The sequence below is a fragment of the Marmota marmota genome, unplaced genomic scaffold, assembly GCF_001458135.2.
Source record: "Marmota marmota marmota unplaced genomic scaffold, marMar, whole genome shotgun sequence".
NCBI classification, from domain to species: Eukaryota; Metazoa; Chordata; class Mammalia; order Rodentia; family Sciuridae; genus Marmota; species Marmota marmota.
The window spans coordinates 4,335,819-4,348,013 of NW_025999961.1; the positions used below are offsets into that span (position 1 = coordinate 4,335,819).

Genomic DNA, 12,195 nt, shown 5'->3' on the forward strand with positions numbered 1-12,195 from the left:
CTTTTCCCATGGCCAAGTTTAAAGCTATTGAGTTCAGATGTGCAGCCTTCCCACAGGATGCACATAAGCATGTTCTGTGACAATAGATGGGAATGTGTAACCCTATAACTGGGAAGAAGGAAATAGTGGGGATACTGCCTCCATTGAAGTTCTAAATGCAGCTTTTCCTGTGGAGAGGTTGCCATTCCCACCTCCACAGCCCCTTTCTTTCCATCTCCTTTCAGCTGAAGCTGGGGATCTCAAATTTCAGCTTCAATTTCATCACTTAAGTGCTCATTAAAAATTTCCTTGCTAAGCCCCACCTTCCAAATATTTTGACCCAGTAAGCCTAAGGTGGCAATGGTGCCCAGAACAGTGTCTAGGAACAGTGCCCCAGGAACACTCATTACTCTTGAAGGGCCACAGGTGGATTCCCATTACATGTGGCTTTAGAGACACTTTGGACAGTGGGGTATGCTGAGCTAGCCTGGTATCAGAAGAAAGGGGTGCCTTGTAGAATTCAGAACCTCCTGTCAGTGGGCCTCCTAGAGCAGGCATTACGAATGTTAGGTGACATCATGACAGTCAGTGGTTCTCAGCCCTGACTACACATAGAATCATCTACACCTTTTTTAAATCCCCATGTCCCACTGGGCCTAACTCTGCAGGCATCCCTCAGTATCCACAGAAGACAGGGTTCAGAAACTCTGTGGATAACAAAGTCTGTGGATGCTCAAGTCCCTTATGTAAAATGGTGTAGCATCCTATGTACATACTTTTCTATATACTTTAAATCATCTCAATCTTACTTATATTACTTAATACAATATAAATATAGGTAAATAATGAATATTCCCCCAAATTATCACAGTATAGTGACAGTACAGATGCAATGTTTTTTTTTCCAAATATTTCACCCCAGGGTTGATGAATTCACAGATGTAAAACCTGTAGATACAGAGGGCCGACTGTCATCAGAATCTCCAGGGACAAGGCAGAGGGATGGGGACTTTAAAGAAGTCCCCTTACTCATAATGTGAATGCTAGATTGAAAACCCTGGTGTCTGTTGAACAGCTTTGTCAACTGCAAAACATAATGTACAATTTCTGGATGAATTTTAATTGTAACTAATTGACCAATGATCTCATGAGGGACTAGTTCCTCTAGAAATCAGGCCAATTTGGATTTTCCACCATCTGTCCAGAGTGTGCACTGGCCAGGGAGCACTGAAACTCACCCAATTCTTATTCTTGCCCTTGAGCCAAAAAAGATTGAGCAAAAACAAACCTCCCTCAGATTAAAAAAAAAAAAAAAAAAAAAACAATGTTGCTGGGATCCTGTGGTGAGGGAATGAAGCTGGTGTAATTGGAAGCGATGCCTCCAGCCATGGGTAAGCATGCAGCATTTGATTTACTAAATGACTCCAGTACAAAGGAGCATACAGTATAGTGTGGCAATTAGCCCAATTAGGTTGGAAGCCAGTAGATCTTTCCGTGGAAGTCTCCCCACAGCACCAACCCTCAGTGAGGTCCCGGTTTGCCAATGCTCCTTCTGCTGATCATCTGCTTCTTACAGAGTGCAGCCATCATCGTGCATAGCACAGGTCTCCTCTTCGGTGCATCTTCACGGAGCATAGAGTTCCCTTTCAGGAACCCTGGGGCTTATGAAAGAGTAAGGAGGGATATGTTTGAAATCAGAGGTGAATGTTAGAAAGCAGTTTCTACCCTATTTCTAATAACTTTAACGCAGTCCTGATTCTCTGACTAACCTGCCAGATTCTAATGTGATAAACATTTTATATAGAAATAATTCCCTTGTGGAAAGTTCCAGATGTTTCCCACCGAGGGATAGCACCAAACAGGGAATAGGATAGAAACACATTCAAAAAACAACAAAATGTAAACTTCATAGTAACAGCCATAAAAAATAATAGTCATGGATGACCTCTTGAACAAGGGTCTTCTGTGAATATTCACTAATGTGTAAGTGTACCACTTGGGCTATGGACAGGTGACCATTCATTGCTGTGGCCACATGTTTGCACAAAGCTAATTATTGGTGGAGCATGAAGAGCTAAAACTTTCATCTGCCACTAGGCCAAAATTCTCTTGGCACCGAATCTCCAATTTCCAGCATCTCCATGAAAGATCAGTTACCATATTCTAAAACCTCTACAAATTCTCCTCTCAACAATGGCAGATCACACTGGTTCTAAGTCTAGCATTTATCATACTCATACTCAGGTAAGACCACAGCTTCTCCATGCAGGAGATGTTCTGTTCCAAATCTTAGAGTCTTGTTCACCTTTGAGGCTTCATTTGATTCTCTTATTCATTCTATTCATTCTTATTCATTCAAAGTCATTGACTTTGTACAGAACTTGTGTAACAGTCTTAACTTTTAGCCTGGTATGAAATGGCTAAATCCCTCCTGTTTCTCTCTCCACCCTGAGCAGATTATGTCCTTTGTTTTCCAAATTAACTTCTGGCCTTCTGTATTGGAAAGAAAAGCCAGATTCTTGGAAATCAAGAGCACTTGGGGGTTCTCACACTGTGCTTCAACCTCAGGCTGTCTAATACTGGGTGGGGAAGGGCAGATAAGAAAACCCACTGGGCAGAGGGGCCCAAAGGAAGTGCCTAACACAATGCCTAACACTTTAACCAGTGAAGGCATGTATTCAAAATGTGTTCTCAGGAAATGAGACTGTTATTTTTATTTTTTTAGGACAAGAAATGCAGTAGAAATGTAATTGAGGCTAATTATCAGAAGGTATGACAGGAAGCACACTCACCTTGTATAATACAGAGCTACAGGTAAGGGTTATGGGGCATACGGTGTTTGCCCACCATTCCAGGCTGGCTCAGTCTTAGCAAAACCCAATGTGCCAAAAATGGAAATAACACAAACATTCACCAACATTGGAATGAATAAATAAGTTATGATACTTCATTCAGTGAAATATGAATGAGTTGAAATGAAAATGAATTATGTAAAACTACATGTAATGACAGGAATGAATCACACAGTAATGTGGGATGATGAAAGAAGCCAGACGCACATACATTCTCTTTAAATGCATGTGTATGATTCTATTTATATAAAATTCAGAAGTAGGGGCTGCGGTTGTGGCTCAGTGGTAGAGTGCTCGCCTCCCACGTGCAAGACCCTGGGTTGGATCCTCAGCACCACATAAAAATAAATAAGTGAAATAAAGGTGTTATTTACAACTACAACTAAAAAATAAAATATTTTAAAAATTCAGAAGTAAGTAAATTTCATCTGTAGTGTTAAAAGTCAGGAGAGTGGCTCCTACTTGAGTAGTGTGGATAGATAACAGGAGGAGGCACAAGTTGGATTTCTGGGGTGCTGTTAGTGTTCTGTTTCTTAACCTGGGTGATACAATGGACATATTCCCTTGGTGGTAAATTATTGCAGAATACTTAATGATTCATATATGTAAACCACATGTATAGCAGTATTTAAAGAAAGACTTAGATGAGGCCTTGCTTATCCATCTGACAATTGGGCTTGCAAGAGCTGAAGAATCTTCAGAATCCCTGCCTAGCATGTTAGGTCAATTTCTACAGTTAGGGAAACTAACTGTAACAATGACAGATCACAATGGTTCTAAGTCTAGCATTTATCATATTCATACTCAGATAAAACCATAGTTCCTCCATGCAGGAGATGTCCTGTTCCAAATCTTAGAGTCTTGTTCACCTTTGAGGCTTCATTGATTCTCTTATTCATTCTACTGTCATTGACTTTGTACAGAACTTGTGTAACAGTCTTAACTTTTAGGCTGGTATGAAATGGCAGCCAGAGTAGAGACCACACTCAGTATTGACTCACCTAATGCCTGATCTTGGGAACAAGTGATACAAAATTGGAGAACCAAGATTGCTGGCATCCTGGGCTGATTTGCTCAGGGGCTCAGTGAGCCAGAACAGGCAGATTAAGTCTAACCAACACAGGCTTTAGGGTTGATAGTGGAGAGTGGTGTGTTGAATCTTGGATTTGTATTTTTAATTCTTAGGAGCCACTCGGCCTCCTCTGCTAGTTCATGTCCTCCCTAATGGGTGTAGTGGAATCAGCACAGGCTGTGGTACCATGGCCCTGATTTTCAATCTAGTTTCTCAAAAGGGCAAGGTTCCAGGCCATGTTTTGATGGACCTCTTTCTCAACTGTTGGCCTCTGTGGAAGAGACTTGGCTTAATGAAGAAGGTAATGAAGGGAGGCTTTTGGAAAGAGCCTAAATAGGATCTAAAAAGGTCTAAACAGGATTGGTGTTGACATAGAGGAGCCCAAGAGAGAAGGGGGTTTTCTTGGCGTCCATACCACAGCAGCAGGAGCAGGGTAGGAAGATGCACTGGATAATATGATAGGAAGAAACGTTAGGATAGGAGAGCCTTGAGGACTCAGAAGGCAGAAAGCCAAGTCAGGTAGTCACAGGCAAGGTGTGGGGGGTCACAAACTTGCTACCAACCTGCTCTTCAGATGCAAGTTTTGTATTTTTAAAGCACAGTCAGTCACACTCACAGAGAGAGTGAGGAAAGAAGCCTGCAGTGATTGACCTGGGACCCAGTATGCAAGGCTGACTTTCTGCTAACTGGACTCCAAATATTTCAAGCCTTTTGCTGCTATAACATCATGAAAAGCAGACTGTTGACTCCATTGGATGTTCCAGCCTGAGTTGAGGTAGTACATAAGGAGGGTTGGCTTACCCTTGCTCAAGATCCTTTTGGAGAGTTGAGATCAAAATCCAATGGAGAGTTGACTCAGAGAGATTAAAAAAAACAACTCCATCCCTAATCTAATGTTTGCCAGCCATAAAAACTGGTCAATGAGCAATACAGGTATGATTAATGCTGGGACTCACCCTGGGTCTGATGGGAGTTAACATTTAGCGCAGCCCCCTGGGGGTGGGGGGAAAGCTGCTATTATCTTTTACTCTAAAGACTTACTGAGCCTATTTTGTTTCTTCTGCTGAGGTGTAAGATGCAGAATAAGTTGAGAAATCATTATGAAACACTACATTGATTCCACTATGAATTTGTCTAACTCCCTGGCACAGGGGTTTCAGGCATTAGAAAATACATAGTAGTTGGGGCTGGGGATGTGGCTCAGCGGTAGAGTGCTCGCCTGGCACATGCAAGGCCCTGGGTCTGATCCTCAGCACCACATAAAAATAAATAAATAAAGATATTGTGTCCAACTAAAAAATTAAATAAATAAATATTTTTTTTTAAAAAAAAGAAAATATACAGTAGTAATCAGAGACCAGGCTGTGTCTCAGGAAATCCCAGAGAATAGTTGTTCTTCCTTTTAGTCCATAAAATGCTTCCTGAAAGTTATAGAAAAAAAAAAACTTTTATTGGGAGTGTTTCTTTGATCTTGCATCAGTTTATGAGCAAGTATGAGCAGATGACAAAATCTACTTCTGCTGAACCTACCCTGTATCCCCACTCTAGCATTTCTTTAGTAAAACACTTGGAACCTTGCTTTGGAAGATCTGCCTAGATAGCAGCTGACCTCACCAAAAAGGTGTGATTTATGGCATGCTGAGTCCAAGCATTTTAATACAATGCCCCCCACCCAAAGCAGAGAAGCTTCAATAAAGGGATGTTATTTTTTAAATAATAATAAAGTCTTGACCAGTGGGCAGAAGAATCCAGAATCCTATTTCCAACCTAAGATGAGATAACCAGATTACCAGGACAAAGACCTCTTTCTGGGCTATCTGTACCTGGTTAAGCTGGATTAGGGAGATCAACAGAATCTGAGACCAGCAGGTATAAGCAGGGCAGAAGCCAACATGACCTCTCAGCCCTGGCTCTCCTTTTCTGCTCAGGACTACACATCCACTTGTTGGGTCTGTTGGGTCTGTTGTTTTAATCGCCACTGTCTTTCCAACAGAAGGGGGAATAATTGTTCCATCTATCATAGACTTTCTGCAAATCAGGATGATTTATCAGATGCTCTCAGATTTGCCCAGTTGCTCTGTCCCCATGGGTAGATGCCTGTCAGCTTACTAAACCTCTCCATACTTCACTTTCTCATCTGTTAAAAGGGAATGGTAATAATCTGTACCTACTCATGGTGCCATTGTGAGAACAAAATAAAATTCAAATGATTAAAGTACTTTGCCCTGTGCCTGTCCCATCACAGATGCTCCAGAAGAGTCACATAGACATTATTTAAAACCCTTTCAGGGGCTTTGCCCTCTTGATGTAAGTTAGATGACCCCTAGGGATTAGATGGGGCAGATGGTTGAGAATGTACAACCCAGGAGGGCATCTGGAAGGAATCTGGACCTTCAAAGAACAGCATGCTGGCTACTTGACAGGACCCATTAGAGGACCAGGATCCATTATTAAAACAGCTGCCTCAGTGTAAGGGAGCTACCTGATAGTTAGTGCCCTTGTGCCCTATACCTTTGCTATCACTGAGCTTTTTATTTCTGAGTATGTCTTACAGGAGGAAGTGTCGGGTGGAGAAAGCCTTCAAAAAACTGCCCATTAAGTGACTGTCAGGAGGAGACTCACACTCTGGTCAGGAGGAATGGGCAAAGATCTTTTAGAGGCTCATCAGACAACACAGCTTTGCCCCCAATGCTCTCCCCTTCATTTAAAAACTAAAACAAACTAACTAACTAAAAAAGAAAAGAAATAAAATAAAATTTAAAGAGAAATTAAAGCCATGTGTTTCTGAGAATTTACACTTGGTTCATCAAATCTATTGTTTTCTGAGTGTCGTTTAAAGTCTAATAAAACTAATGAGCCTTCTTTTTTAAAAAAAAAGTTTTTAAAATCCTTTTTCTTAGAAGGACATTGAGAGGCTTTGAAAGCTGTTCCAAGGGTAAAAATAATAATATTAATAATAAATTGCTCAAAACTCTCAACCCCTGCAGGTTCAAAATTTGCTTAATACTCTGAGCTCAAGGGATTTGAATTATTACTGGAGTTTATTATATTTTATAATGGGACTTCACAAAAGGGAGAAAGAAATCACGTGAAGGTTCACTAGAGTTCATTGTAAAGTTTGCTTCACAACCATGCTCATAGCCCAGGCTTCCAGGACCCTCTCACTCTGAACCTTCAAAGAAAGCACCCCCTACTTGGCAGGATCCGTGGGGCTAGATAAAGTCAGAAACTGAGAAACTGACTTTTCAGCCAGGATTATTTGGGGCTGGAGATTTAAAGCCAAAGCCCTCCTAGAATGGTTCCCTTGTAGGGCATACAATCTATGTCACATAAAATGCATGATAGTCAGATGACTGTGGAATGAAAAGAGAACATTCCCCCCCCCCCTTTGGGATGTGTGCAAAGGAGTGGACTACTGTGATCCCCTTGAACTTTCTATGTTATCATCTGATGACCTCTGGCGGTGGAATTTTTCCCAGCAAGTGCAAATCGAGGCTTCTGAGCCAAGCCATCCCATGTTACATTTTCCTACATTCCCTTCCTTCTGTTTTGTCATTCACATTAAGCAAGGAGCAAGAAACAGTTGTAAACACCCAGAATAAATTGGTGCATATGCCTGACCAGGCTGTCATTTCAAAAAAGTTGCCTGCTGCCTCTCTTTCAGGCAATCTTTGATACATTTCCTGTAAGAAGAAAAGGGAGCCAACATGAAGAATAATGTGGCATCCACAGTTGTTTTCATGCTGCTGCTTTTTCTCAACATCAGACTCCTGAATGGTGAGTAAGAGATTGTCCTGCTCTCTTTTATTGCTGGGGTGTTTATCAAGAAGGTGAAGAGATCATCACAGCTTTCTTGCAATGCAGTTGTGAGAAATAAAAATGCTATGTCATGTGCTGCTAATAAATTATTTGCAACCCTTTTTGCATTAAAATTAATGCAGAAAAATTAATGCAAACTTGTCATTATGCTCTCTGCCTTCTATCCTCATTGAGGAGGGTCATGAAACACTTCTGAGGACCTGAGTTCTAGTCCAGATTCTGCCAGTTGCTGGCTGTGTGACCTTGAGCCAATCGCCCAATCTCTTTGGCTTTCCAAATTCTTAAAGTGAGGACAGTGACATTTCCTCCACCACAGATGAAATAACAAATGTGAAAAATCTTGGAAAAACCATGAGGAGATGTAAAAGACTGCTATTGCATGGTGAGAAACAGATACAGCCAACTCTGTTATCTGCTGATTTGGGAAATAATATCCACAGCTAAATTAGGAGTGTGCCTGTACATTATCCACAGCCAAATTAAGTGTGTCTGTGTACATTTCTGAGTGTCAACCCCTATACATTTCTGAGTGTGAATACTTATGAGCATAACTATGTGCATATTAACTTTTTATACTGCCTGATTGCAAATGCTCCTCTGTGAGTACCTGTGTTGGTATAAATCTGTGTGTGGGTTTATGCCTGTGTGTGTACCTATGAGAATGTCTGTATGTGTACTCTGTGTGTACATGTATGTGTAATAATATGTACTGCTGTAAGTGTGACCCTGTGTGTATTTCTCTGTGCATGTATGTGGGGTGTGTGTGTGTGTGTACTTGGGATGTGGGATCTATGTGGACATCTGCCTAACACCTGCATGTGTGATTCCTGTGTGATTGTCCCTGTGTATCTGTGTATTAAGACAGTCCATTACATGTGACTGTCTCTAAAGAGGATAAAGGCACACATTGTAATGTCACAACTTTACCTTCCTCTCTGAGTTTCCTAAAAATACTATTGGTGACCAGTAAAATGTGAAAGAGAAGTTTTTGTGAAAGAGAGAGAAAAGGGAAAGCAGAGGTCAGAATCATTCATGAGGGAAATTCTAAGTACTCCAATCATGAACAGTAGCCCTGAGTGTCTTCAACTGTATTACTTAACCATAGACTTTGGGGTTTTTAAATAAACTTTTCTTCCTATGTCACATACTCCTCCTCACTCATAACAAAAACAAACAAAAGGAACCTTTTGTGTTTGCCATGATTCCCAAGTACATCATCCTGAAGAAATTTCCCCTAGAAGATGAGCAATGACAAATATTGGCAGAGCTGCCCTAGGCTGACATGGACTGCTTTCACGGGGCCTATAAACTGGCATGTTGCTCAGCTCCCACTGGCATGATTAGCCTGGTATCCTGGGTCTGTCCTGTGCACCATGTTGTGCCATCCCATTCAGTTCTCCTTTCTGGCCAGGTTACCCAGAGAACCCCTTCTTATGCATGTCCCCCTCACAGGGTCTCCTGCAGACTTGCTCTTCCTAGTCTGATGCTCAGCTAGGAGTTCTGGCCTAGGATCCTGCCTGAGGGATGGAGAGAAGTACGGGAGGAAACAGTGAGAACCCTCTGAGCTGCTGAGGCCTAACTCAGAGCTCCTCTCTCCCGGCTCCTCATTTATTAAACTGAACACTGGGGCTTTAAACTTGACAGGAAGAAGGAGCAAATGGGAGTTATATAGATGGTTAGTTGGCCTCCCCAGCCCAGCTGCACTGGGGCAAACTCCTAGGATAGCTCAGTTTCTCTTTGGAGCTAACAGTAGCCAAGCCAGAGAAATGGGAACCAGCTTGCCAAGAGCTTTGGGGATTAGGCAACTAAAAAAAAAAAATCCCTCCTCCTTGACACTGTATTTTCCATATCACCTTAAGCAGACCTTCCAGCTTCCAGCCTGAGACTGAATGCAGCTCATGGTAGCTCACAGCTCAGAGAGGACCTGCCCAGTATCCTACCTCTTACCATACTCCTTCCCCAAAATGGTCCATAGAATTGCAAGACAGCCCTTTGCCATCTCACCACAAAAAAAAACCCAAAGAGGGAGAAAATATAAGCAGAAAGAAGGACTAAAAACCAAGACTCAGAGATGGTAACAGGGAGGATGGGGAGATCCACTAGGCCATTAGGCCAAGGCCAAGGAAAAGTGACAGGAAAGGGGAAGAAGAAGATAAGAGGAGAGAGGGAGGAACTGCTGAGGAACACTCAGACAAAGGGGGCATCAATGATAGATGACAAACTAAAGATGGAGACAGTTGGAGTTAGTGGTGTGAGGATGGAGGAAGACAGAAACCCAGAAGCAGAGATGTGCCAGGGAGCAATGTGTGGGCAAAGGATGCACAGGCTGCTTGTGCCAGAGAAGAAGTCACCTTATATTGTAGCATTACGTTAGCTCTTTAGACTCCATGGGAGGAAGGCCTCACACTCTCCAAGCCAAACCCATCCTTCTTGCTCCCCAGGCTCACTCCTCACTGAAATGTTACAGTTGGTCACTGCCCCACGTGAACTGCTGGTATCTCCATCTCAAAACACAACACTCACACATTTACCCAGGCACACACCACAACCACCACCAAGCTCTCTCTCCAAGAACACTGTCTGCCCTAGGATAGCACCCAAAGGGTGTTCCTGGGTGCTGAGCCTGTAGGTCTGCTCATCTGAGCCTCTCTCTGCTCTGGGTGTCTTCACTGTGCTGTCACCAGCAGAAGAGTTGAGTGGTTGAGTGGATCTCAATATTAACCCCAATGGCTTGTGACTTATTTTTAGGAGAGTCACCTCCTGGAAAACCTACTATCTTTAAATGTCGTTCTCCTGAGAAGGAAACATTCACCTGCTGGTGGAGTCCTGGGACAGACGGAGGACTGCCTACCAATTACACACTGACTTACCACAAGGAAGGGTAAAATGTTATCTTCTCTCCTATCAAGCCCCACAAGACTGTTCACACATCCAGGCCAAAGTAGAGATGGTTCTGAGTCAGAATTTTCTGGGTGTATACCACAAAGGCTCAAACCCCTGGAGAAAAGGAGTGTCTGTCCACCTTCTCTTGTTAAGGTCCTTTACAAGCTTTCTCAATCTAGGCAAGCTGATCCACCACATTGGCAACAAAATATTAGCAATGTTTCCATTTACCTTTCACAAGCTTAGGCTGCAGCCCAAGTCTCCATAGAGGTATTTCCTTATAATAATCTTAGACGACCATACGTAAACCCTGTGCCATTTGTAATTTTGCCTAAGTAAACATGTTACTTTTGTAACACGATAGGATTATATAAATCAGCACCATATAATCCTTGACAAATGTGGCACATTAGGTTTTCAAATTTGTTTCACATCCAAGAAAATAAAGAAGTGTATAAGGAAAAGAAGGTCAGTGTTTTTCTTTTATCAAATTGCTGACCCAGAACTGGAGATCTCCTGGAAGGCATGTTTGGATATAATGTTGCCATAAGGACTAAACAAAACATCCCTGGGTGAGAATTGTGCTAAATTCACAATGAGATTCTCCTGGAAATCCTGGAGAATTGGATATATTACTAGTAAAGACAGCTGGTTCACTTTCCAGTAACTGCTCCTGGTTGTACACAAAGCTGTCCTTCCATCTGGGACCCAAAGGGGTGTCATGTAAGCAGATTTCATGAACTCAAACTGGCAACCAAAATCAAATAAACCTCCATCCCTCTGTGGTGTGACTGGATTTGTATCTCCTCATATGAGCAGCCTAATAAGCCACTCGGGGTTCAAATATCTCTTTTCAAAGTCACTTCACTCTGTTACTGATTTGGTTATCTAAAGTATATTGATGCCAGTTTTTATCCTCTTGAAATCTTTTTTTTTCCCAAATGTAATTCAACATGTAAGTACAATAAATGCTGCATTGTAGATGGCCACACTATGTGTGTATGCAGGTGAAAGTCCCAGTTCCCTGAGGTGATATAATGTTACTGCCTGGGTATGGCAGTGCCTTGGCCATACCCATATCCTTGCAGCTCAGGATTTATTATCAGACAATGCATATCTCAAAGCTCGCAAAAGCACTATACAGAGGGAAGGGTTTCCGAGAAGCAGAATAGCTGAGACCCTAAAACATCCTTTCCAGCCCTTTCTCTCTCTGCCCAGCTGATATGCACTTAAAATGTCAAATCTCCAAAAGCCAGTGGTGTTAGAGTTGTTATCACTTTCTTATTTCCTCCTAATATGTTACTTATTGCAGAGAGACCATCACCCATGAATGTCCAGACTACAAAACCAGTGGCCCCAACTCCTGTTACTTTAGCAAAAAGCACACCTCTATATGGACAATATACATCATGACAGTAAATGCCACCAACAAGATGGGAAGCAGTACCTCGGATCCACGCTATGTGGATGTGACTTATATAGGTAAGGGGAAGGAGAGGGGTGAAGAATTTGTTACTCCATTATGTATTTACCAATAGTTAAATTCAATTGAGTCTTCTTTGCTTATGGGCCGATCCCTGACCAAAAAAA

General features: G+C 42.1%; 1 protein-coding gene across 11 annotated transcripts in view; it reads left to right on the top strand.

Moving 5' to 3' along the window:
- Prlr (prolactin receptor) overlaps positions 1–12,195 on the top strand; it is a 162,113-nt gene that overhangs the window by 128,110 nt on the left and 21,808 nt on the right. For 6 of the 11 annotated variants that reach the window (XM_048802899.1, XM_048802906.1, XM_048802908.1 and 3 more), the window contains exons 3-6: positions 2,705–2,793; positions 7,568–7,680; positions 10,471–10,603; positions 11,918–12,087. In XM_048802899.1, the coding sequence (XP_048658856.1) occupies positions 7,611–7,680; positions 10,471–10,603; positions 11,918–12,087 (373 nt within the window). In that variant the 5' untranslated portion in view covers positions 2,705–2,793; positions 7,568–7,610. The remainder of the gene's footprint in view (positions 1–2,704; positions 2,794–7,567; positions 7,681–10,470; positions 10,604–11,917; positions 12,088–12,195) is intronic. The other 5 variants (XM_048802900.1, XM_048802907.1, XM_015496367.2 and 2 more) reach the window with 1 other exon arrangement.